At 50.5% G+C, this 26,519-nt stretch overlaps 1 protein-coding gene across 2 annotated transcripts; it reads right to left on the bottom strand.

Annotated features, from left to right (window-relative positions):
• Nucleotides 1–3,923: 3,923 nt before the first annotated feature.
• On the bottom strand, nt 3,924–26,423 carry RAB15 (RAB15, member RAS oncogene family). Of its 2 annotated transcripts, XM_019733416.2 has the most exons (7): nt 26,292–26,423; nt 10,247–10,307; nt 9,390–9,450; nt 8,881–8,958; nt 8,109–8,198; nt 6,803–6,868; nt 3,924–6,626 (listed from the first exon to the last, which is right to left on the bottom strand). In XM_019733416.2, exons 1-7 carry the CDS (start codon nt 26,413–26,415, stop codon nt 6,468–6,470), a joined length of 639 nt encoding a protein of 212 aa, XP_019588975.1. In that variant the 5' UTR covers nt 26,416–26,423; the 3' UTR covers nt 3,924–6,467. The 2 variants fall into 2 exon arrangements, with proteins under 2 accessions (XP_019588975.1, XP_074183460.1); XM_074327359.1 differs by lacking the exon at nt 8,881–8,958.
• Between the last annotated feature and the right edge of the window lie 96 nt (nt 26,424–26,519).

Here is a 26,519-nt window from a genome sequence, read left to right as displayed (position 1 = left end):
TGGACTCTAGAGGATATAAAGTCTCCAAGAAAAAGACCCAAATTTCCTCACAGAAAGTAAATACCTTGGGTACATTTTAACTCCCAGACACGGCTCTAACTACTAAGAGAAAGGAGGCCATTTCCCAGCTTGGCCCTCCTCAGATGAGCAAACAACTTAGAATCTTCCTAGGTATGGTGGGATTCTGTAGGCTCTGGATCCCCAGTTTCAGTGTCATGGCCAAGCCACTATATGAGGCCCTAGCTGAGTCCGACACCCTTAAAACAACAAAATGCCTTTGAAGATATTAAGCGGTCTTTAATATCTGCCCCAGCCTTAAGTGTACCTGATCTCAACACACGTCTCATGCTCTTCACTGCAGAGAAGCAGGGAATAGCCTTGGGGCTATTGACACAGCCATGGGGACAAGATCTCTGGCCAGTTGCTTACTTTCCCAACAGCTGGATTCTGTAGCCAAGGGATGGCCAGAATGCTTAAGGGCAGGGGCTGCCATGGCCTGCCTTGTGGAAGAAGCCACCAAGTTAACGCTGGGAATGCCACTAGAGGTGAGGACACCCCACCAGGTACGAGGAGTCCTAGAGACTAAAGGCCATGATAAGCTCGCGGGAGGACACCTTACCAAATATCAGGCACTCCTACTAGACTCTCCAGAAATCACCCTTAAGACATGCCAAACTCTTAACCTGGCTACCCTGAGGCTCCTTGTCAAGTTTGTATCTTCTAGAATCCGACAGTTTCATCTCCAGGTGGTCGCCTGCCAAGGATACCAACTCCTCCCTTCTGAGGATAGCAAACCATGCCAGCAGCCTCTGGTCAAGTGGCCCAGTCTTTTTACTCCCTCACAGCTACCCCTTCGACCACTTCCTAGACCCTCCGTGCTGCATAGAATAGCAAGAAATTCTGGTGCCCACAGGTTTCGACAACGCCCCTGTTCAGCAGGAAGCAGTTTTAAAAGACAGACCTTCGTCCCAAAATCCCTTGTAAGATTACAAGGACCCAGATTTCTCGAGGGGGGAATGTTACCACAGGCAGAAAGAATAGGGCCCTGGTATGAGAGAGGGGAGGGAGGAGAAGTTGGTAAAACAAAGGAAGGAGGAGATGAGATCATTCTCAAGAAAAGGTGCAGCTACCAGACTGGCCAGAACTAGATATCGGTGGCTGAGAGCCAGGACGCCATCTTGCCCCTGAAGGTGAACTTTAGCTAATTATAATGGATTCTAATATTATTAGCACTGCAGGCAGGGAAAGTCTCTCCTCTCTGTGTTACTATGACAGTTCCAAGAAAGGCTAAATAAAGACAAGAGAATCCCGTTTCCCAATGGGAAGGAGTGGTCAGTGAGGACCCACCTAGGAATGCCTGTAACATCACCCCTAAAAATGGAATGTTTTGAAAATAATAAATTCCTAGTTTTCTTTTTTCTTTGGGGCAGTTGCTCTTCTCCTGGCCTGCTCGCTCCACTATTTTGGGAGTGTACTATCCTCTTTTCTTTTAATAAATCCACTGTTTGCTTGGCTTTTTCGGCACATCCTTGAATTCTTTCCTGTGATGATACCAAGAACCCATTTTTAGGCAACACGGCTAGTCAAAATCCCAGAAGTATTCCAAAGAACAAAGAAAGTTAAAAGTTCTTATAGTAAAAAGTACATTCTTGAGAACTATCAGTCACGCATTCTTAGCCCTAGGATTGGTTCAGAACGGTCATCAGTCAGTTGTCAGGCGGTCAGAATGATGGATGCCAGGTGGTTTGGAAGATGGGTGCCAAGAAGTCTAGTCACATCCTGATGGTCTGGATAATGAATGTCAGGTAGATGTATATGTAGGTCCTTCAGAGGATAACTAGAGGATTACCAAAGTCCAGATGTATATCCAGGCATTGATGCAGGACTGCAGAGTTTAAAAAAGTTGAAGTTCCCAGGCTGGTTAGGATGCAAGCTGTTGTGGCCAGGATAACAATGAAGGGCAGTGGCAGAGCGGGTGGGTAAACTCCGAAGGGATGAGTGGCACCTACCTCTTCTCAGACAAAGCCTGTCCCACACACTTTCTAGAGGGGTTGTGCTGGTCTTTCCCCACAGAAGGAAGTATGCAGGGAGTCAAAGCTGCTATGGTTTTAGACCCAGCTAGGCCACCCATGATGTTTTCAGCACTAGCCAGGCAGTGTATTGCAAGATATCTGGGGACCTGCTGGGGGCTCTCATGGGAGTACGTCCCTGGAAGTCCACAGAAACTAGAAAGACCTAACACTTTGCTGCATTCACCCAAGCACCCACCAACTCAACACGTCAATTTTTTTCTTTAAATGCTTGGATTTCTCCATCAGTAAAACTTGGCAATTAGGCTTTACCTGGCTTTGGGATTTGAGTGAAATTCCAGTAACAATGCAAATGTTTACTAGAGACTGTTTTCACAGTCACATGTCCATTGGGAACTGTCTCCTAGAACAAAGAATAAGCAAAGCTGGCTGCAGCTGGGCTTGAGAATCTGATCTGTTGAGAAGATAGATGGAGAATTACTCAACAGGGAGTGCCCAGCATTTCTGTCTTTTGTAGCCTGTCCCACGGCTCTTTATAGCACATGGGAACCCATGTCTCAACAGCTCCCTAAAAACAAGCCTCCATGACCTAAGTGGGAATGGAATCTCTGGCCAGTAGACAAGGTGGCAGGAAATGTAGTGCGAAAAGTGTCCCCCACTGAGGCTGGTTGGAGTTCCTAGAAGCAGCCAATAAATGTCCCTACCAATCTACTAAGTCAGATGGACTTGGCCTTGGCCTTGACATGGGCTAAACTTTACCATGAACTTACCAGATTTACATGCATACCAAGAGCTTTCCCAGTACTCTCTCAGCTTCTAGACACCTCGTATTGGCTGCCCTTCTGTGACCACTCTCCAGAAAGGCCATGGCATTTCCTGAGCTAAGGAGTGGGGGTTCCTTCTTTCTTTTCTCCAGGTACATCCTGGGGTGCTTTGAGTCACCCAGGTTCTCACCTTTCACAATAGAATAAAATTGATGAGGCTCTCCTAAAATTCCTTTGTCCAATTTTACTTCAAACTGACCCACTTTCCAGAAGCTTATAACTTTGTGACATGCACTAATTGTGTGATTCCCAGGCTTTCCATAGGGACCGTTGTTCTGGAAACTGCGCTGGGTTAGTATTCAGAATGCTTTGGTTTGTGGTTTTTACCTCTGGCTGCAAATGAGAATTGCTTATAAAGAGTTTTCTAAATAGAGATGGAAAAGCTTTACCCTCCAGATATTTCAATTCGGTTTTTAGCCATGACCCTGTCACTGCTACTTGGGGCCCTTAGGCATCTGTTTCATTATCCTTGAACTTGGATAATCACCCTCCTTATCTCACTTGGATATGATTGGTGGGATGGAGGAAATAAAGAATTACAATTGCTCTGTGAAGTAAAGATTAAGATCTCAGGCTATCATTGCCTTGTTTTTATTCCTTCTCCCTTTATTCTATCCTTACCCCCATTCTCTACCTCCACACCCTAAATTATAGTATTCAACAGCACTGCTCCCCCCCCCCCCCCCCATGAGATTCCAGTTTGCCTTGCTCCCCTAGGCTAGGATGAACTTCTGAAAGAGGACGTAATCCATCTCCAGGCCTTTAGGAAGACCTGTTCCTGTTCCATCCCAGACGAGAACCTTCTTAGCTTTAAAGACTTCCTCAGACATTCAGCATCACCCCAAATGACTGCCCCATCTTATTTCTGCAGTATAAGGCCACTGCAGAGCAAGCAGAGCTTTGCTTGGGGCTCCCCTGCAGGTGGCATTAGGAGAGGTACAAATGGAAGACGTTGGCCATTCCATTGTCATCCCACTGCCGTTGCTTTAGGGTTCTGGAGCTACTCCCCCTTCCCCTTAACTGCCAGGGTCCAAGCAAGACCTACTCTCAGGGACTCATTCAGCCACACTTGTGGTTTGAAATATTCTTTATTTTGTAAACATCTGTGTTTAAAAGAGATGAACCCTGCTCACAACTCATATACTGGACCCGAGACACAGTACACAAATTTCACCCGTCACAGGGAGATGGTGGGGGCTCAGGAGCAGGTGAGGGCCTGGGGCTGGGCTGAGTCTCGGGACAGCAGGTGCAGACATGGTGAGGAGTAAACAGGCAGGAGCGCCTGGTCAACAGTCGGGGCCTAACGCCAAATCCCAGGCCACCTCCTGGACTGGAGAAGTTTAGGGGTGAGGGGCTGACTCGTACCTGGTAAGCATAACTGCACCCTAATGTCCCAACCCTCCTGTTCCCTTACTTTTCCCCAGCTGTTGCCTTTGTACATGGAGCTAAACAGGCCATAGAATTTCGACCCCGTTTTCGCTTCTGGAACCCCTAGGGTACAGTTAAAAATGGAATCCCTCTGTTCTGCGGGGGCCAGGAAAGGCAATGGTGCTCTGCCCAATCCTCAGGGAAAGCTGCAGTACTGACTGACCCACAGGTTGCAGCCAATTTGAATGTATCTTCCCCCTTCTGAAGTCCCGGCTGAGGACACTCGAGGATCGGCATTACTGACCTCCCCACCCCAAGGTGATGCTGCCTGTGCCCCGCCACCTCAGCAGTTAGTCCTCAAGGAAGCATCTCGAACCAGAGTCAGGACTTACGTCTAGAGTCAGCTCTCTAAATTTCTTATTACAACAACATAACTATTCCTGCCCTCCTTTTCCTTCCATTATGCTAACCCATCTTCCATTCCTACATCCTGAGCCGCCCTCTCCTGCTATCTCCTGCGTTGATAAGAGTCTGGAGGAAAGGCTTGATTTCACCCCCCACCCCCTTTTTCAAGGAGTAAAGAAGTGGGGGTCTAAATCCTTCACGTGTGTCCCCTGGATTTTGGTCCTTAGTTGGTGAATGCTCGATGCGGTGTTCTCTGTTTTAGCTCCAGCCCCAGCCAAGCAATATGGTTAATATGTAGCTTAAGGACGATCCTCCTACTGAGGAAGGTGGGGAGGCGCCCTACTAGGGCTGGTAACTGACTTGTCCCTTCCTTAAAGGGCCTCCTTCAAGCTACTCTTGGACCACATGGGGTTAAAGAAACTTCCTCCAGAACAAAGAGTTCTGAAGGAGGGAGTCCTCCTCCCTTTACCTGTAGCCACCCTGCAGTGGGCAAACCCTCACGCGTCATCCTTGAGCTAGAGGGGCACAAGATGAGCATGTTGTCTTGAAGGCCGAAGAGAACAACACCGAGCATTTCTACCCAGGGCCTGCTTGCTTGCTTTCCATGAAGCCCCGGCTCTTCTCCCGCAAACTACGTCTCAGGAAAACTTTGAGAGCTGAAGGCTGGGCCCACCAATGTGGCTATGTCACTGCTCGCCTGCCAAGAAGTGTGGGGAAATACTCTTCTTACACAAGGAATGGAAGGTGGGGCCCAGGAAGCCCTGCTCTGCCACATTCCCCTCTACTTTGCAAACTGCTGCCCTGGCCTGCTCTCCTTTGCTCTTAACCTGATATTTAGGAGCCAGTCTTTTATTTCCAAATGCTCCCATTTCTGGGAGTGCGTGGTTGGCTTGTGAGTGCCACTCCCCCAGGGCTCTTTTTGCCCCTGCAGTGCCCTCAGACCTTGGTCCACATCTTTAAATTCAGGAGCCAAGGTGAGGGAGAAATTGTGTACACGCTGTGTGGGAGGTAGAAAATGGAGGTGGCTTTTTATCCCTGCCACCCCTCATCTTTTTTTTTTTTTTCCTGGTCTGAAGCACCTGCCTCTGAGCTCAGTTCCCCCAAGAGGCAGGAGGGCAGGCAGCCAAGCAAGACCAAAGCTGGGTGGGGCGGGCAGGGAGAGGTGGGGCAGCCCCAGGCTTCCTTTCTTCCTTGATGTTCCACTTTCCCAGATTATTGGTGAGGCAGACCCATGGCACAAGAAGGAATGGTCGGGAGGGGACGATGGGGAGAAGCACCCCATGGCCTTTGGCCCACCCACAAGGAGGGCGGGGGGTTCCTCCCAGGAGCAGAGATGAAACATCCCCATGAGCCTGAGTCCATTCCCTTGGACAGGGTTAGGAAGAAAGGAAAGAAAGAAGCTGCACCAGCAGCCACACATCTGGACATACAGGGAAAGGGTATGAGGTGCTTTGATATAAAACACACTGGGGCAGAGAGAGAGAAGTGGGAAGAAGAGAGAAAAAGCAGACAGCAGACAAGATGCACTGAGAAGGATCCTGACAGTGGCCTTCACTCCAGACTCGGCCATTGTCTGGGGAGCTCGGGCGGTGAGAGTACATCTGGTGCTCATAGCAGGCCTGCGGCTGGGGAGACCACTCCAGGGTGAGGGGCTGGGGGCACAGGCTGCTCAGAGATGACAGCAGAGCTGCTCTGGGGGCCAGGCAAGAGGAGTAGCAGCTACTGATATTCCACAGGGTAACCCAAAGGAGAGGAGAAGCAGGGCAAAGCCCAGACTCCCTGTCTGCCCGCAGGCCTCCTGAGGGGAGGAGGGATTGTGTGGGTGCTCCATGCAGGACCCTCAGCACCAGCAGGTTTTTGAAGAGTTCGCTGGGCCCTCAGGTTTGCTCTCCTCCTCCTCGAGCTCTGCCAATGCCAACTCATTGCTGGCACGTGTCCGGAGACCATCCAGCTCCTTCCTGTGTGCCTGTAGCACCAGCTCTGTCAGACGCGTGAAAGACTGGGAAAGCAAGGGGCACGGGTTAGTCCAGTGTTCCCTCCTCTTCCCTTTGCAACCCTGTAACTGCCCAAGGAGCGAGGTCTCATCTTAGCTTGGTTCCTATCTGTTACCTTCTCTCGCTTCCCCACTCTGGACTCAGCCAGAGACAAAGGGCAACTGGGCTTCAGAGCTCTCACCTCTTTAATGTTGAGGTTGGTGCAGGCACTTGTTTCATAGAAGTCCATGCCATACTCCTTAGCCAGCTGCAAGAGAAGCACATTCCTGAAAGGGAATCAGTAAGGGAAGGGAGGTGCCCACAGCACCTGGTACATACATCTGCCATTGCCCTCACAGCCCATGCTGGGTTGTGACAACTTCTCAGATGAGACTAAGAGCTCCTTTTAAGACATAGGCTAGCAGAGAATGGGAGAAGAGGCCCCATAAATACACACCCCCAGCCCCACCCACCTACCCCCAGACACACATGCACACCCAACACACACATCATCTATCAGGTAACAAAGACACCAAAATGTTTTGGCAATATGGCAAATTAATGTAAAACATGGGCTTTGGAGTCAGAGAGACTTAAATGAGTGCTGAATATCAGTGCTGCTACTTAACAGCTATACGACTTAAACGAGAGATTTATTTTCTCTAAGCCCCAGCTTTGCCGTCTGTTCAAGGGGGATGAGAGTGTCCATTAGCCAAGGTTATGGAATGATTAAATGGGGTCACGCCTCTCCAAGCACTTGCTTAGCATAGGGCCACACAGATGTTGCTCAATAAATACTATGATTCCAGAAGGGTCTGCCTCTACTTTTAAATTTTTCAATGACCATGTATTATTTTTTAACACCAAAAATCAATTTCATCTTCAGTGCTAGTGGAACGCTACTGACTAAAGACGACGAGGAAAGCTCTTAAGGCCCTCGGAGTGGGTGGACGGCTCTTGTCTCAGTAGTATCCATCTTTCTGTCTGTTCTCTGGGAGGATGGACATTTGCTCACCACCATGAGGGAATTCCTACCCTCTCTGCCCCCAGGGCTTCCTTGACTGTGGGCCCTTCATTCCCTCACTTTCCTTCCTATCTCTTTCCAAGTGTAAAGAAGACAGGGAGTGGGCATGGAGGGGTGGGTAAGTGTAAGACGGCAGCTATGCCTGAATGCTGTTACAGAAGAAGTCATCAGCTTGCAGTCTTTCCTCATCGCTAACACTGGGATGAGCTCTCAAGCAGCGGCAATCCTGTTTTAGGGGACTCGGAGCTGGGAGAGTGGCTGCTCAAGAGGTCTTTGTTTCTAGATGCACCCCAAATCACTGTCCTGAAGGACAGTAAGGAAGCTCTCAAGGATGACAACTCACGCAGTGCCTTGGGCTACTGTAGGAAGTGTGAGGGTGCCTGATGGTGGTGATAGAATCCTCCTGGGTCCCAACTCTCAGGACTGGCCCTGCAAGGCAGCGGAAAACCCCAGGCAAGGATTCGGCCAGCTCACTCACACTTACCTGCTGCCCTTGCTCTCTTCCCACCTGCCGTTTCTGCTCTTCATCGGCCTTATTCCCTATAAGGATCTTCTGGACACCTTCTGGTGCATACTAGGGACAAAGGACAGGCAGAACTGCCAGTGAGTGCTGCCTTTCCATCCCACCTCCCCACCATACAGTCTACACTGGCCTCCACAATAGAACCTAGGGACACAGCAGGCTGACGGGGTGCAGGTGCCAGGCTCCCCCAAGAACCATGGCTGACCCTAGGGGTCCCAGAAGAATGTCATGGGGAACAGCTTCAGGGAGGAGACACTCTGGCTAATTCTGGTGCTTCCTTGCATTGGAGAACTGATATCTGAGCTGGAAAGGACACTGGACTTAAGTCCAACCCCTCATTCTACAGCTAAGGACCTGTGGACTCAAAACAGTTCACGTTGCTTGCCCAAGGCTCCACAGCTGTCATGGCAGAGCCAGGACTAAAATTCCACTTGGTCCTTAGATTTCAGGAAGCAAGCTGTTCACAGCATAGGCTTTGACGTAACTCACTTCCAGGGAAGAAACAGACGTGGAGGTCTGGCAGGTATAGAGCTTGGAGTGCATAGCAGCTTGGGCTTTTCCCCCCATGTCTTACTCACCCAGAGATCTTCATCCAGGGCTGTGGAAGGCAAGGTTTCCTGGTAGCATTTGCTCGCCAACCCCAAGAGCTTCGGTCTTTCCCATCTGGCCTTTACTTTGCCTTCCCCTCTGAGAAGCCCTCCCCCCACCCTGACAGTGAGGCAGCATCTCCTACCTCATCCACATCACTGACCCACTTCATGATGTGCTGGTAGGAGCGCTCGCTGCTAATGTCGTAGACTAAAAATATTCCCTGAGAGAGAGAGAGAAGGAGATATGGGGGAGGTAGACACACCTTAAATGCTGGGTCCCACTCTCCCTGCTCCCTGAGTAGCATGAGGACCCCTTAGCCCCAGAAACGTCTCCTTCTCTCTCAGACCCCCAAAGATCTTGCGTCCTAGGCCCATCACGGAACTCTCTGAGGTAGGCAGGCACCAAATACTTTGACCTGGGTCTTTGGCCCAGGGTGGAGGGTGAGGGTGGGGGACCTGCCTAGAGTACTCAGAGAATAACTGATGGATGGGTGGTCCACGAACAACTGAAAGACTGCCCTGAGGCTCCCCTTCCCAGCAGGCAATCTGAGGGCCCTATTTGGTGGGTCAGTGGCACAGATATCTCAAACATCCAGAGCCAGGATTGTGGGTGGCAGCACCCCACCTCTGAACCCTGAAAATGGTGGCTCACCTGGGCCCGTCGATAGTACTGCTTTGTGATGGTCTGATATCTCTCCTGCCCCGCTGTGTCCCTGCAGTAGAAAGCCAGTCCCTCAGAAGAGCAGGGAGCACGGAAGCAGGTGGGGAGGGGATGAGCAGGAGCTGGAGGACCCTGTGCCCATGCATGAAAAACTGGGGAACTGCAGGGTGAAAAATCAGTAGAGCTTTGGTCCCCAAGGGGATCCAAGCATATCTGACTCTGAGGGAGAGAGTTCTCTTCATCTGGTCCTAACAGCGCTTATGGGGCCGTGTCAGCTACATCTGCACCAGGAGCCACCCCTGGAAGTGGGCCTTGGACAGCTGTCTCTGGAATTTGGCTACTGCGGCCAGACTGGTTGGATTGCTCCACCTCCAGTTCCTGTGGGACCTCTGAAGGTAATACACGTATCATTTGGAAATTGGGAGATAGCTCCACACGCTGGCCAAGGCAGTGAGTGCTTCCAGGAGCGGCAGGCCAGAGAGCCATAGTAGCCCCCTGTGGCTACTTGTGGGAATTGCACCATGCTGCACTGAAGAACTCTCACCAGGGTCCCACCCTAAATGGTGGAGTGTAGCCCTTCCTCCTTCTAATCCTACTAAGGTGCAGCACAGTCCAAGGACAAAGCCTTATTTAAGACAAACCCACGGTGGTTAGTTTGCCAATTCCTTCTAAGTCATGGCTTCTGGTGACTTGTGGTTAATCCCATAAAGTTTCCTAAGAAAGAGATGGGAGATTAAGACTTGTGGGAGCAAGAAGTAACCAGTTATCCCAGATGAAGCCTCAGGATTTTACACATGGCAGAGGCAGCTAGGGAGCAGTCCAAGGTCCTCTCATCCCACTCAACTCACCAAATCTGTATCCGCACTTTGATGCCATCTACCTCTATGGTCTTCATCTTAAAGTCAACACCTGGGGGACAGAAGAGAGCAGGGAAGTTAGGCAGGACACCAGCTGAGAACTGAACAATAAGGCCCAGGACACTCACATTGGAAGGGATCTCCTTTGGTTTAATTTGGCAGAAAGAAGGCATGAGGTAAGGGCCTTAGGGAACCAAAAACCGACTCTAAGGAAGTGTCTGGTACTTTGAAAGGGGTTTCCCTTCCTCCTTGCCAGTGGTAAAGGGCTTGGGGGACACAGGGAGGGAATATGAGTGAATATAGGGGAATCCACTCCATCACTGTCTTACTTAGTCCCAAACATGTCTCACTCTATTCCCATGTGACGTCTTCCTAGTTATACTTCTGGAGAAAATAACTGTATTTTTCTCCTCCTGGAAGTTGAACACCTAGGAACAGCCACCCACTTCATGGGCCTGGGTTTTTTTCTCCCTCTGCCTTACTAACAACCAGGAGAGGTTACAGCGCTGTTGTGAATGTGGGGAAGGCACACGGAGCCTGAAGAGAGGACTGTTTCCATCCCATGGTGTGTATGAAGCCTTCGGCACCCAGCAAAGGCCACTAAGGTGAAGGCCAGTGGACCCGTGGTTGACTAACCCCTTTACCATGGGCGGCACTGTTGTTTACAAGGAGGATGGCTTTGAAGTCAGGCCTGAGCTTGAGTCCTGATTCCTGCCACTTAACTCATAGCTACAATGTTGGGTACCTTGCTTCTCTGAGCCTCCATTTACCTATCAATAAAATGGGGACTTCACCAATCATTTCAGAGTGTCGCTGAGAAGACCAAGTGAGATAGAGCGTCTGGCACCTGGTGGCTGTTCAATCGATTACAGCTATTATTATGCCCTAATTCTGTCATGGTTCACAGTGGGAGCTCGTGAGTGACAACCAATGACCAGATGAAGAGGCAGTAGCACAGCACGTTGTTGGTGGAGGGAGAGGAAGACAAACGGGGTTCTCAGGCTCATCTGTCCAAGGGCTTGAGGAGCTAAGATGCCACAAGACACAGGACACATAGGGCAGAAAGATTCTATTTGGGGGAATTTGCAGCAAGATAAGTCAGCAGTACCAGAAACACACTGGCTTGAATCTAAGTGATGACAGGGTGATGAGGGAATAGGTTTTTATCACAGTGCCTCTCCCCACTCCTAACTGTGCCCAGGCACCATGCCCAGTGATTCAAGAGCTGTGTCTAGTAAGTTAATTAAGCTTAAGTCTTCATGTACTCCCTGGAGACAAGTCAGGAATGGGCATCATTACCCAGTTTTCAGGTGCAGAACATGGAAAAGGCCGAGTTCTGAACTGTAGTTACCAGGCTGCCCAGTATTGCTCTGAAGACCCCACACCGCTGCCATTCCACCTGGGCATTAGTTCTTTGCCAATGGGAATACTTCTCCCCTTATCCATTCTGTCCCCAGCTTTCTACAAATACAGGCAAATTAAGTTCCGATCTTCCCTCTCACCATCGAGACCAATCATAATTTAATTAGAGGGAGAAAAAGATTCAGAACAGACAACCTGAACTAAATCAAGTCGGTCAGATGTGAATCATTTTTCGCCTGACCGAGGTGATTCATATCTATTGAGCTGTACTTTTCCAAATGGGCAATGCCTGGCAGCCATTCTCCCAAGTATGCTGAGCTGGTGAAGGCAAGGAGGGTGAAAGAAGGAGCAGGGCCCCTGGCCTTGGTGGGGGCAGTAGCGTGCTTACACCCTAGACAAACAGTTGTCAAGAATTTGCCTCTCCCCAAAATCTGGCATAGAAAGGAATCAAGAAATTCTTGTCTTTTCCATGGTTCAGCGCCTTCTTCCCAGGAGAACAGAGATTTTGTTCATTTTATAATAAACCTAGTTCATCCTCATACTAGCCCAGAGAGCCTGCTCAAGGACAGTGCCTTGTGCAAAGAGGTCACAAGGGGGTGGGGAGTCAGGGTGAAGACAGAAGGTTCTATTTTCTTTGTTCCATAAACTTCTATGGGAACTTACTTTGTGCCCCTCACTGTGCTAGAGGCAAAGAGTGGCAAAAAAGACATATGGTCCCTTACAGAACTTAGTGGAAAGGAAACAAAGGCCCAGGAGGTGAGAGAACTACCCTAAGGTCAGCACAGCCAGCAGCAGAGGCCTGTTTGAGTCCAGCGCCCATGATACCCCTGTCACTGTTTCTTGGGGGAAGGAGGGGAGAACTGTGTGTTAACTAGACGTAGAGCTCTTAATTACACTTGGTTACTTGTTTCTCTGTAGGTTCTCGAAAACGGCTGAGCTGGGAGAGGAGCACCCAATACTAGGAGAACTCTCCCTGAGAAAGAACTCAGGCTGTTAGAAAAGCAGGACAGACGAGAAGATATGCAACTACCCTGGGAGTGAGTGTTGGGCTTGGATTCCTTCTCGCCTCTTCCCTCACTTCTTAGTTGTGTGGCCAAGGACCGGGGCTGAGGAATTCTGGGGGCCCACCATCTTGCAACCCAGGCCTTCCTGACCACCCAATAAAACTTGTTTTAACGTCTCTGAGAAGTCAAATGCTTCAATTTTGGCTCTTTATAAGCACTAAGGAAGACACAGGGAAAGTCTATGCCTTCTGAGGGGTTTTCCTCTCCCAACTACTCCCCCTCTTTTTTTTTAATTTAAAGATTAACAGCCTAAGGATTTTCTGGTGGGATCTATCCCTTCTACTCTGCTCCCACACACCTGGAACTTACACTGTGTCCACTCTGCCAATCAACCCCTGGCTCACCATGAGGTATGGCCATCCCTGGCCCCTTCTGTCTCCTTGCGTAGCTGTTGGGTTTTTCCACTGCTGAGCACTGCAGGGCAAAGTCAAAACACTGGCTTTGTTTAGTCGCCTGCAGACTCATACTTTGTCACCTCAGCTGCGCCCTCGAAGCTGCTCAGCAAACTCTTTACTGGATGTGTGTCCACCTCTCACATTTCTCACAGCCACTGTCCTCCCCTCTGAAGGCTTCAGTCCCACTGTGTCCCCTCCCCACAGCTGGAGGCATTCAAGAGAATACCTTGTGCCCTGTCTGACGGGCAAAATGAAGGCTGCTTGATTAAGCCTTTACTCTAAGGCCCACCTAATTTCCTCAGAATTTTCCTGTTTCCTCCACCTCCCCTCAGGGAGAGTCCTTGCACCTTCCCAAGTCTCCCCACTCAGCTGTCCTCATCAGCCTTCTCTGGGTGCATATCCTAACAGTTGGGCCCCTCTGTGTTGCAGAATCTAAGGGAAGAGGAGAGATTTCTTATCTACCTCCACCCCCAGTGTGTTCTCATCCTGGCTCCTCCAAGGCAGCACTGCTCACACCCTAAGGTGCCTGCAGATCACGGCAGGGACCATGTTCAGATGCAGCTTCTGATCCAGCAGCTGGTAGATGCGGCCTGAGAGGTGGCGCTCAGCATCCAGGTGAGGCTGATGCTCCTGGTCCATGGATCACACTTTGAAAGCAGCTTCTAAGACAGTGGTTCTCAAAGTGTACCTGGACCTGCAGCCTCAGCTAGGTCATGTTAGAAAGGCAAATTCTCTGGGCCTACCTAGCCCTACTAAATCTTAGGCACACAAAGTTTGAGAAGCACTGTCTAGCCCATGTCGAAATAGAACCATACCCCAGGCGCATAACAACACTTGTAATGACAACATACCCCCGGCTAGGGAATCCAGAGCCCTCAGTTCTTCTGCCAGCCCCATGAGGTAGGTAGGAGCGAAGATTATCATCATGAGACACAGAGGCCGAGTAACTTACTCATGTTCCCATAGCTTATGGCTGAGCCAGAACTGAAAACCAGTCTCTTAAAACCTATCCATGGTTCTCCTCACTCAACCAGTGGCTTCCCAACTCTTTGAGGCTGTGGAACCTTCCTGCCTTATCTGTCATGCCCCGGCATACCCCACTGGTTCTGGTATTAGGAGGCATATGGCCATGGGCCAGTGGGCACACGTGGGGCAAGCCCACCATAACCTCTTTTCAGGGAACGCTTTGCTCCTTGAGAGTTTATGATTCCCCTAAACCCAAATGCATCACTCTGGACAGTGCCACCTCAGTGTCCCTACAAGAGAATCTGCTTTCTTTCCTGGGCACAGGGAATACTCAGGTGTGAAGAAACAAGCAAACCACTTCCACACAGCTCCAGCAAAGGTTCCTAGAAACCTTGGAGCCCTGGGAGGAGAAAGTCAGGAAGACAGGGCCGTCTCCCAACCAATGCCGAAAGCCTGGCGAGCAGCTCACCATTTTTTCCCAGCACCTCAGATATGTAGAACATGGTACCTGCCACACCTAGTGTCCTTTTCTGGCTGGAACTGCCCTGCCCACAGCCTCTGCTCAGTGTGTTCTTTGCAGAGAAGCAGCTCCTGACTGGACTAGGGGTGGCTATCTGACCAAAAGGAGGCCCGCAGTGGGCTCACTGGTGATCCAAAGGGTGACCTGGCTCAGGGACCAAGGCAGCTAGCTAAGTCGATCAAACCAGCTCCCTCCAGATGGTGCAGAGGGCACTGGCTGGTTGGTAATGAGAGGAAAATGAAGCAAACAAGATGTGCAGAGAAGCAGGGACATCTACAACACGAATGTGCTGGCCAGAGTGGGGACAAGGGGACTGATCCCAGCACAGCCACCAGCCCACACCGGAGCCAGCCTTTCAGTCCATGGGTTATAGCACAGTCCCTTTTCGTGGAGAGTGCCTCAGGATGCCCAAAGATTCACAGCTTGTGACTGTCCACTGCCGCCTAATGGCTCCCCCACTGCTGGCGGGCAAGACATTTCAACTATAGGGCTAGGAAGCAGACTTCTAAAACGGCGTACCCTGCTCCTTACTGCATGCTGATTTTGTCTTCTAGTTCCAATAGAGTACCTAAGGGGCAGAGAATATATTTTGTATTTGACAAAGTTTTTTGTTTGTTTGTGTTTAAAAACTCTGCCTCCATACTAGCACAATGCCAGGCATAAAGTAGCAATTATGTAAGTGGCATCCCCCTGGCCCAGACACCATCAGGAGGGATGGGTGCCTGTGGTTCAAGAGCAGGGATGTGTGTTCTGCCATCTGAACGCCTCACAGAAAAAGCAAGAAAAATTCCTCAGTTAAGTGACAGTGCCAGGTCCTGATACACTGGTGGCCTCGGGCTTGTCCTGCTGTGTCCCTGGCTGTGTGGCCTCTGTGCCTCCCGCAGCAACCCCAGCAACTGGCAGGTCATAACTGGAGACCTTGAGCGCAGTGACAGCTGCTGTCAGAGAAGTGGGAGGATAGGTGAGGCCCTCCTCTGGGTACAGCGGGCTTGGGCAGGTCAGAGGGAGAGCAGGGGAGCCAGCACTGGCTCCCCTTGGTTCCTAAGATATCTTGCCTTGGGCAGTAAAACCGCACGGACTTACTGCTTCCCCAGTCTAGCAGTGGAGGGGCTGTGAAGACTGTGGAAAGAAGGGAACAGGACACATATGGGGCAAAGAACACTCCTTACCACCACTGCCTCCAAAGAAAGCCCTGGTAAGCATGGAGGAAGTGGAGTGCAAAAGGCAGAGTGGCGTGGTCACTGAGGACATAGTTGTGAGGTGGGAGTTCGGGTCTAATCCTGCCTTTACCACTAATTACCTGTGTGGTCTCGGGAAAGCTATTTAACCTATCTTTGCCTGTTTCCTCATTTGTGAAATGAGAGCGACAATCCCTGATGTCACAGAATTTTTGTAAGAACTATGAGATAAAGTATAAAACCCATAACACAGGGCCTGGCACATAGAGCTTTATTAAATGTTAACTGAAGAAGCTATCAGTTCTCTTGGGCAGGATGAGATTAGGGAGCCCAGGGTCACAGCTTGGGGAGTAGAAAGAGCTCTGAGTAGTAGGAGGGGCTCATGTTGGGGACAGGGACAGAGAGGTGAGACAAAGAGTTCTCACTAAGCTGGAGTGTTTCAACAAAAAAAGAAAATGCCACCTACCGTGGAGCCCAAATGGCCCCCAGAGTCCAACTACAACCTAAGTTCTGGCAAAGCTAGTATGTGCCTATTTGTGGGCCAGCACCTCATGGGTTAATATCAGGTGCCAGCTTGCCTGCCTGCCAAGTGCCACATGCTTCAAGTGGAAACAGGGCTCTTCTGGATGCCAAATGTTATCACTGTGATCAACCACAGCCCAAAGGACCAGCAGCGTGACCTGAGCCTTTTTGTGAGCAATGAGATGCCACAACAGGAACAACTTAATACCTGAAACCCAAGGCAGACACCCAATCCCTGGAGCCATGCTGGCTCCAGTTACCAAGCCCAGGTCCCAGGAAGGCCCCCAGTCCTTCCCCCCCAGGAAACCAGCATGTGCTGGACATGTGGAGCTCACGTGGGTTGTGGCAGGTCACCCCCAAAGAGGTCACCCAGAGCAACCCCAAAACAAGTGTAGGGAAAGGCAGATCCTGCACGGAGGTGGCTGCCTGACTCTGCCACCCCGGACAAGGCACCAGGGTAATCCCCATTTCCATGCCCCCTTCTCTCAGCAAGGGAGACCAATAGCACTAGGAGACCCCTAACGCCATTTTCCCCCAAGGTAGGGACAAGTGAGGGGAAGACTAGGGAGGGAACCAAGACAGAGGGAGAACTAAGAGATAAAGCTCAAGAGAAGATTCAAGACAAGGGCTCCTGGCACACAACTGTCCCTCCTACCCGTTAGGCAAGGGGCTACGGGAGAGTGTCTTTGCCTCAAATCTGCCACTTGCTGTATCCATTTCCTTTCTTCTTTCTGGGGACTTTTAGCCTCACTGTCCGTGGGACCACATGCCAATTGACTTCCTCCTCTTACTCAGTTGCAGACTGACTGCCCATCATGCTGCCCTCATCCTGGGGAAAAGGTGCACCCAGGTTCTCTGAGCAAATGCATCAGTCAGCATGCACACCATCTTGCTCTGGGAGTGACGGGAAGCAGAAACAAAGAGGAGGCTTTGACAGATAGAATCCTGATCCTCTAATGCCAAGGTCACGTTATAACCTCCCAGGACTGGGATCGAAGGCTCTGATTCAGATACCCGCCCATAGAAAGACTGGAGGTTTCAGAATGATATCCTATACCTCCTTTCTCTTTCAAGACACACACTCACACATACAAACACTCACTCACACACACACACAACCTCAACATAGGACAGTAGTGATTTGGGGACCAGGACAACTCTGGAGGCTACCACATTCACATAAAATATTCAAGGGTCAGTCTTTGGAAAGCCAGGAACCCAGAGGCTGTTATCACGTAGAAAGGTTTCCCAGTCAATCCCAGACTCCCATGAGGCGGGAAGGAATGCATGTCCCCAGTGCCTGTGCCCTAGGAGCTCCCTACTCCAGAGCCCCTGGAAGTGGGGTGTCCTGCGAGGTGGCTCCAGCAGCCTGGCTGAGCTGATGGGCATCATCTGACACCAGCAGTGACCCTGAGCAACAGGCAATACTGACTTTAAGACACCGACCCTTCGTCTCTTCATATACCAAAGAGGACCCATTCACACAGGGATCACGGGAGCACTTTCTTGCTCCCTCCTATGTCTGAGCTTCTCCTATGACCTGTACCTGAGTAGAAGAGCTTCAAACTACTGGAAACAGTTCACCCCTTGCTGGCCTCTCCCCCTCTCATCAGTCCCCAACACGTGTACGTAGCACAGTGAGTTTCTCATTGTCTTAAGAATCCCAAGCAACCAATATTATTTGCAACTTCCCTCAGGAAAGAGCAGAAGTCCTCTAGGAAAATCAGTCCGTCCATCCATCCATCCATCCATCCATCCATCCATCCATCCATCCATCCAAAAAACTCTTATTGAGTGCCTACTCTGTGCCTAGAACTAAGCCAGATACTTGGAGACACAGCAGTGAATACAGAAAGATCCTTGTCTTCTGAGGGATTCTGTTTGAGTGGGGGAGACAGGTATTAAATAAGGAAACTAATAAGTAATATTATACCATAGAATGATAAGTGTTACAAGGCAAAAGCAGAAGAATATGGAGTAGAGAGTGTGGACAATTATGTGCTAGTTGCTTCCTAGTGGCTGATGAGAGACCTTTTAAAGCAGGTGACATTTTGAGCTGAGACCTGAATAACAGGAAGGTACCAGCAGGGAGAAGATCTGAAGGATCGGGGCCCCAGGCAGGGGAAGCAGCAAATACCCCTCAGACAAGAACACACTTCAGTCAAACTCAAGGGTCCCACAGAAAAGAAAAGGAAGGGGACCAACATTATTTCTTCCTCTGTTATAAAGGGGGAAAGCACAACGAGGCCCTTCTCTTTTCTTAGGTCTCATGGGGACCCACCCTCACATGTGCACACGTGTGCACCCACACATGTAAACATGTTTGCAGGTTCTAACCTGAAGAATGTACCAAGAAACTTCTCAAGTACTAGCAAGGCCAACTGGGGGCTCCTTGCCCCCACTCTATGATATCTCTTCACTGAATGCTCACGTGTGTAAAGCACACTATTTCTGTGCACATAGTAGGTCCACAGAGTAGGTACTAAGGAAATATTGGTCCCCTTCTCCTTGCCTTTCCCCCTGCTGTGTGCACAGACCTCCACGGGGCCTCTGTGACATGTGCTGTGTGCTCCAGCTAACCCTGTCCCACTCCTCTGGCAGACCCTTGACCTGGGCCTCGCCTCCCTGAGTGTGCTGCTGGGTGGTCAGTGGGCACTGACCCCTCGCTCCTCCTCCCTCCTCCTGAGCCTCTTCCTGGGCAGGGCCAAGTTGACAGGCAGCAGAAGGTTCTAGGAGGAAGTGACAGGGGCTGAAGCCTGAGGAGCAAACATCTTGAGGGGCAGGGCCTCCAGATGCATCAGCCCTCACACAAGCCTAACCAGGATTGAATTAAACTGAACTTAAGCTGGTCCAACCAGAACCTGGCTAGTACCAGCTGCCTCAGCCAGGCAGGAGAATGGCAGCCCCTACATCATGGGGTGTTTTCCACAGCAACTCCCCCTCACCCACTGTCCCCCTGGGGAATCCTACTTAGACCTCACTCAAATGTTACTTCCTCTGTGAAGCCTTCACCGACCTCCCCAGGAGGGATCTGTCATTCCTCTTGATCCCAAAGCACTTTGACACTGCTCTGTATAATATTCTGGGTATCTGTTTGGAGGCCTGACTTCCCCATTGCACTATGAGCTCCCAGAGGGCAAAACAGCGTCTTACTCATTTCATATTCTCTCATTGACTGGGCAAGGTAGATACTCATTATACATTGTCCAACACATTAAATAAATGAAAGAAAAAATGAGTGAGTGGGAAAGTGAGTAAATGAGTGAATGAAAGAAGTCAGTGCCCAGAGAAAAGATCAGTGGAGAGAAGACTTTAATCAGGGAAGAGTGACCAGGGAATGACCCACATTTCAAAGCCAACTGTTGGCACTCTCTATAGATCATAGTGCCCCAGTCACAGAGCTCTTATCTAAATAGTAATTTTACGGCAACACTCAGATCTCATCCTTAGAGGCCCCCCAGCTGGATTCCTCAATCACACCCCCCGACTGTCCCCCAGAGGGATGTGTCAAGGAAGCAGAGTTGATCAGCTGCAGAGGCACAAGTGTCCATCCATCCCAGAGCCCGCAGGTGGGGTGGGGGAGTCACATGCTCTCTCCCCTTGGGCTCACAGGAGAGAGGTTCTGCTTGGCAGCCTGTGGAAGGACCTTCCGGGATGAGCAAGGGCATGCCCAAAGCCAGTGGGGAGAACCTGGAGGAGAGGAGATGGTTCAAGTCTGGGCTACCTGCATGCCCGACTGAGTCGTCACCTACTTTGGGACTTCGGTTTTCCCACTTATAAAATAGGGTTGATGGTTAGCACTTTCCTTCTCAGGGTGAGGAATTAAATGTCAAGGAAGCTCTGTGGTCCTCTTGACAAAGCACACTGTCCAGGCAGAATAGCCAAAGAGAGGTCAGAGGCCTGTGCAGAAAATTGGCAGTTTTACAGAGAAACAGGCATAAATATTAGATTACAGAAGAAGGCACTCTGAGAAGAGCTGGCAATCAGAGTAAAAGGGTAATGGCCAAATATTGATTTTCACGTTATAAAACTCATCACCAAGCTGTCTGGGGAGCAGAGAGGAGGCTGGGAGGAAAAGGAAGGAGCAGAAACAGGGTGCTCAAAGCCCTGGGTGAATCTGCAAGAGCTGGGAAGGTGGCACACAGGTGCATAAAGCAGCAGAAATGAAATCCTCTGAGGGTTTCAGAGCCATTATTGGGGATCATGTCCTTGGGGAGGGGGTGGGCAGAATAGGGGCCTGAGGCAGTGTGACACTTGGCAGAGACCCACGCCTTGAACCAAAGCCACCCTGTCCTCTGCGGTCACCTCTCTCCCTACTCCTCCACACCTCCTCACCTCCACACCTCCACACCTCCTCACCAACTCACCTCCACACCTCCTCACCTCCTCACCTCCTCACCTCCTCACCTCCTCACCTACTCACCTCCTCACCTCCTCACCTCCACACTTCCTCACCACCTCACTCTCTTTTCTCAGACCTGGGACCGCTAGGGCAAGGGGGAAACTGGCAGAGAAACAGAAATGAAACCCAGAATCTCCTCCTGTGCTGTCCTGGAAAGTGAAGTGGCACTCTGATTCCTGTCTGTGCTGTTCACTGCTGTGTCCCCGGCTCCTCGCACAGCTTCTGGCACAAAGTGGGTGTTCAGTAAATAGTGCCTGAATGATCAGTGCATGAGGGGTGCATTGATCTCTACAACTTTTTATTAATCTCTACAACTTTCTTATGAGCTAGGACTAATAATAATACAATGACAGCAGCTACCATTTTTTGAGGGCTCTGCCAAGTGCTTCGTATTCATTAGCCTCTGTAATCTTCACAATGACCTTTAAGAAAGATTCTGCTATTATCCTCAATCTACAGATGCAGAACCCAAGCACAGAGATATTAAATAAAGTCTGAAGGTCGCAGAGCCAGTAGGCCACGAGGAGTCTCACGCATGTCAGTATGTACTCTTCTCATTCTACTCATGGCATCTCATCTTCCCTTCCTCTCTGGGGGCCTTGGAAACAGGGCAGGAAGAAATCTGTGTCAGGCTGCCTGAGGTCTGGGGCACAGACAGCCCAGACCCTCCCCCAGTGTCACATAGCCTATGTGCACAGCACCTCATGGTCTGGGGCCCCACAGACCCCAGGACCCTCATGCCCAAGCATTAGCCTAGTGTTTGTAAGGCAGCTTGATTTCAGGATCAGATCTTTCCCCCCTGGTCCTTCCCTAGCCCTCTGCCTCCCCTTCAGTCACCCACAAGTCCTTGCCCCAGGCAGCCAGACTCAGTTCAAACGGATCTTCCTAAGAAAGGTGATACTGCAGCAGCATACCCAGCCTGAAAAAGCAGCCCTGAAGTCACAGCAGTTCAACCAGTCAAACAAGAAAATCACAGGCTGTGGCATCCTTAGAACCCAGAAGAGGTACAGCTGAATGATGGCCTTTAAAACAAAAGGTCCAGAGATCAGGGATAGGTATACTCAAGGAAGACCAAGGATGGGCAGGAGAAACCCAACTCCTGGGCAATCCCTTCTTCAGCTGGCATTAGTGGTTTACATGTCACTCCTGGCTGCCACACAGAAAGGAGACCAAAAGTCCCTGCACATAGACATCCACGTCAGATAGGACATTTTAGCTCCCTGCCTGGGTAGGCAGCACAGGTCATGTGAGGCCCTTTCAGAAGTTGCCAGGTTGATCGGTGGGAAACGAGAACAGGTGACAGCATGGAGTTTGGCGTTGGTGCCACAGGAAGGGGTTGAAGGGGGAAAAGAGAGAAGAACGGGCTGAGAGGGTCCTTCGCACCCAGACACTACCGGAGCCCTTCACTGGGCTCCCTGCTACAAACCTTAATCCCCTCTTCCAGCCAACACGCTAGTGCCAGCCATTCCCCTGCTCAGAAACCTCTTACATCACTGTGAAGGCTCAATTTCCACCCCCTCAGCCAGGCCCTCAATGCATGCATGCATGCATTCATTCATTCAACATTTATGGAGATTATGCCTGGCCCTGTACTAGGACTATGCAAACAAAGGGGAATAAGATTTGGTCTCACCCTCAAGGCACTTAAAGCAAAGTTTGGGAGACAGAGAGATAAACAGAGGAGTGTTCTCACTCTTCCCCTGAAAACCCCTTTCTGTTCCAGCCAGACTGCCCAGCCTGGTCCCCTGAACACCCACTGAATTCCCACCTCTGTTGTCTCTGCTCCTGTTACTCCATCTGCTCCTTCCCCTACAGGAACTGAAAAGCAGCCCACACAGCAAGGCCTGGCTTCAGCCTCCCCTCCTCCTCGAGCCTTTCCTGTGGCTTCTGGGCCACAGGGCCCCTCTCTCCTTCTCCGACCTCCCCTAGCACTTGGTTGTAGCAATAGCACTCACAGTCCCCTCATCATTCACTGGCTGCCTCACACACATCTTACATCATGGATTAGCTGCTGATAACAACTGTAAGACCTTCATTAATAGTAACAATCATGATCATAATGGATTTCCTACATTTGGAGAGTGCTTTACCACGTGCTCATAGATACATTATCTCATTGTGGCCAAGGCTCCTGTGGCCTGTCTTGCTTCCCCAACTAGATTACAGGCTTCTGTGGGCAGGAAAAAGGTGCACTGCAATATGTCCCTAAATGCCTGGCATGGTGCTTTGTAGTGAATGCTCAATTAATTGTTTAACAGGTAAGAGAGTCTTGTCAGGAAACAGCAAAGAGCGTTAAGGCGCTGGCTGCCCACCACGGCACTGCACCTGGCTCAACACAGCTGCACCGGAGATGAATGCCAATGGCACAGATCCAGCTGCAGGGCCACCTGCTCACCTGCTGACTAAAAAGAAGAGGGGTGGTCAGTGCCTACCTGGGAGGTCCCCTCGCTGCTCCCCGCAGGCCCTTCTCTGGAATGTCACAGGCTTTTACAGGAAGTGGCATAAACAGTAAATCACAAAAGTGCCAGCCTAGGTGATACAAACATGCTCCAAGAATCTGAACTCTGTCTTGGCAGCTTGGTGAGTTGCCTCATTTTCCCCATTTACAAAAGAAGCTCCAGGCAAGGTGCCTAGATCAATGCCCAGCATGGTAAAAACGTGTCTTAGACAAGGAGCAACTTGAGAGAGGTGACTATGTGTGTTATTCACCTTGGAACCTCCTGGTCACAGCATGGAGCATACCTACAGGACACACTTATAATTATTATTTTTGGATTGGATAAATTAATGGCTATGACTTGGTAGTACCCACCGTTTTGGCTCCTTGATTTGTCTTCTGGTTGCCCCTTCCACCTCTATGGAAAACTTTCCCTATCCAGAAAAGGGAAAAGCTTTTCCTGACCATCCTACTCTTTCCCTCAGTCTTAGTTAATGCTGAAAACCACGACCAAGATGAGACAGAATCACAGTGCCTTAGTAAGCTTTCAATAAAAACACATTTAAGAAACCCAGTGGGCAGATTTTAAAAGCTGCTGTGGAGAAAGACTAGGTTCTTTCTTTTCCATGAATCCAGTCCTCTGTGTCCTGGAGATAGGTAGACCCAGCCATCGGAAGCAGAGAAACTAGGAGAGCTGTCTTCAGGTTTTAGGTCAATATACCAAGGGTCTTGAGGGGACAAGACAGGTAGGATATGCAGAGACACCTCCACCCAGTTCACTCGTTTTCCTCTGACCCCAAAGTGGTCAGACCCAGAGCAATTCTGAGTAAGTCCCTATGACCTGTGAGAGAAAACTGCCCATTCACCTATTGAGCAGGAAGAAATGCCTAAGGTGGGAGAAGACAAGGTGGAAGAGATATAAGAAGGGGTGGTAATTGTCGTGTTTCCCCAAAAATAAGACCTAGCTGGACCATCAGCTCTAATGCGTCTTTTGGAGCAAAAATTAATATAAGACCCAGTCTTATATTATATAAGACCCAGTATTATATTATATTATATTATACCCGATCCTATATTATATTATATTAGACCCAGTATTACATTATATTATATTATATTGCTATATTATATATTATATCATATTATATTATATTATATTTTAATTTTTTGCTCCAAAAGGCGCATTAGAGCTGATTGTCCAGCTAGGTCTTATTTTCGGGGAAACACGGTAGCAGTACGGGGGGGGGGGAAGGGAGTTAAGGAAAGCACGAGCCTCAGAAGGGCCATCTTCGTATTTCAGAAACAGCAGTTTCCTTATTTGTCTGTGGGGCAGGGGGATACGTCTCCTAGGGGAGGCTAACTCCCCACAACACTGAGCTGAAGCCCAAGAGCTTCTGAAGTGAGGTTCTGAGGTGAACAGTAAAGCTCACCAGGGAAAATCTCACTCATAGGACTTGAAATGTGGCCAGGATACCAGGGTGCAAACTACTGCTTTTCAGGCAAAAGCCGGGAGCCCCCAGCTCTCTGTGGCAGCTCAGCAGCTCCTGGCACTAGGCCCATCCCAAAAACAGCCACTGAAAATTTCCCTAAGAGTTAACCTGCTGCCCTTTGTCCCCATGCCTGCAACCTGTCCTCATATCCCATCTGGTTCCTCAGCCACTCCCTTGCTCACTCCCTAAGGCCTGCTCTTCCCTCTGAGCCTTCCCCAGAGGCATGCAGCCTTCCCTTGGCTTCTGTACCCTACCCATCCCTCTGAGACATCTCTTATCCAGACAGTGGCCCAGCCCGAGGTCCTGGACCTCCTAGGAACCTGCCTTACAACTCCCCTGGGGAAGATGAATGTGTCTGTCCCCTGATCTTACTAAGTCCCCTGAAAATAGTGAAGCAAAGAGAATGAGCCACTAGGTGCTCAAGGATGATAATGGTAATGACAGCAGCATTTATCCAGCTTCATCATGTGTTTGAGTTTGTGCTAAGTGCTTTTATAAACATTATCTCATTTAATCCTTACAACATCATGGTAGGTAGGTACTGTTAGTATTCTCATTCTACAGATGAGAAACTAAAGGTCAGAAGCTTAAATGACATTCAAGGTCGTGTTGCCCCAAAGTGAGGTCTCCAGGTCTAACAACAAAGACTGCCTCTTAACCACAGACCCTGTTCCTACTGGCTCTACCTGTTCTCTCTTCTCTCTTGGCAAGGAGTGTGTGTTGGGAGGGAGGACAGATGCTTCAAGTGGAACTGAGTGCTGGAGCCCTGTCTGATGGGAGAGGGTACTTGGGTAGTGCTGAGGCTGCTCCAAGCATCAATACCCAAACCTGTTAGATGTGGGTGGAATTCCCTCAACTCAGACTTCTCAGAGGAGGGGCCCCCTCACTGGGGAGGTCAACAGTCCCCCCACCCAACAAATGATCCTATCACAGTCCTGTCTGGGATGCCACCAGGTCTTGTCCCTTTAAGCACAGGCTCCAGCAGTGCCAGATCAAAGAGACGTATTGTAAGGTGTGTCTTGCTTGGTTTCTGACCCCCTGGTCTGGACACATAATCCTGATGTTCCTCAGCCTTCAAAACAGCTGCTTCAGCCAACTGCTTTTCCAGAGCCGGCTAGAAAATGCCCCTTTCACACAGCGCCTTGGCGGCTCACCTTACCTACGCCCTCCTCCAGGTGTCCCACCTTGTTTCTTACCTTCACAGCTGCGCCCTGGAAACCAATCCCGTTGGCCCCTCCCTTCCTCCTTTCCCCCCTCCAGGTTCCACACTGAGTCACCCCTGAACCGCGGGTACCCAGTGACTTGGCTCCTCACCCTGAACCCCTCTTCACGAGCATAGGTGAAGGTGTGGGGGTATCATTTGAGTGGCTATGATCCTCGCTGCCCCAGCAGCTCGGGGTACCCAGGCCTACACCCGCCTCCGTTCCCTGGGCTTCGACGGGAAGGCTCCCCAGTGAGAGGCCTGAGAACCCTTCTCCAGTCACGGACAGCAGCAGGGACCCCTCAGCTCCAGGAACCCAAGCTCAAGTCCCCATCTGGTGGCCCCTCACCCCGGGATTTATGCCCTCGCCCTGGCCTCCAGCACCTTCGCCTTCAGCCAGAGAGGCGAACAATTCCTCCCGGGCTGGAAAGGGGAAGGGGCCACCCGGCGGGTCGTGGTGGCAGGGAGGGTGGGGCGCCCCTCGGCCACCGCCCCTTACCAATGGTGGAGATGTGCGAGGAGTGGAACTCGTTGTCGGTGAAGCGGCACAGCAGGCAGGTCTTGCCCACCCCGGAGTCCCCGATCAGCAGCAGCCGGAACAGCACATCGTACTGCTTCGCCATGGCTAGGGCCGGAGGCTCCCGGAGGCTGCGGCGGGCGGCGGGCTCAGCCCCGCTCTGCCGCTGCCATCGCGGCGCGCGCCAGCCCGGGGACGCCGCGGGCGGCG

This window comes from Rhinolophus sinicus, linkage group LG03 (assembly GCF_036562045.2).
Source record: "Rhinolophus sinicus isolate RSC01 linkage group LG03, ASM3656204v1, whole genome shotgun sequence".
Classification (NCBI taxonomy): domain Eukaryota; kingdom Metazoa; phylum Chordata; class Mammalia; order Chiroptera; family Rhinolophidae; genus Rhinolophus; species Rhinolophus sinicus.
Note: the sequence above shows the minus strand (reverse complement) of the source record. Positions and strands in the feature narration are given on the sequence as shown.

Coding starts and splice junctions, on each gene's coding strand:
- RAB15 (XM_019733416.2), bottom strand. CDS start 26,415: ATGGCGAAGCAGTACGATGTGCTGTTCCGGCTGCTGCTGATCGGGGAC. Junction 8,199..8,880: donor GGGTCAGTGATGTGGATGAG/GTAGGAGATGCT, acceptor CTTTGTCCCTAG/TATGCACCAGAAGGTGTCCA. Junction 6,869..8,108: donor GAAGAGAGCAAGGGCAGCAG/GTAAGTGTGAGT, acceptor CTTCTCTTGCAG/CTGGCTAAGGAGTATGGCAT.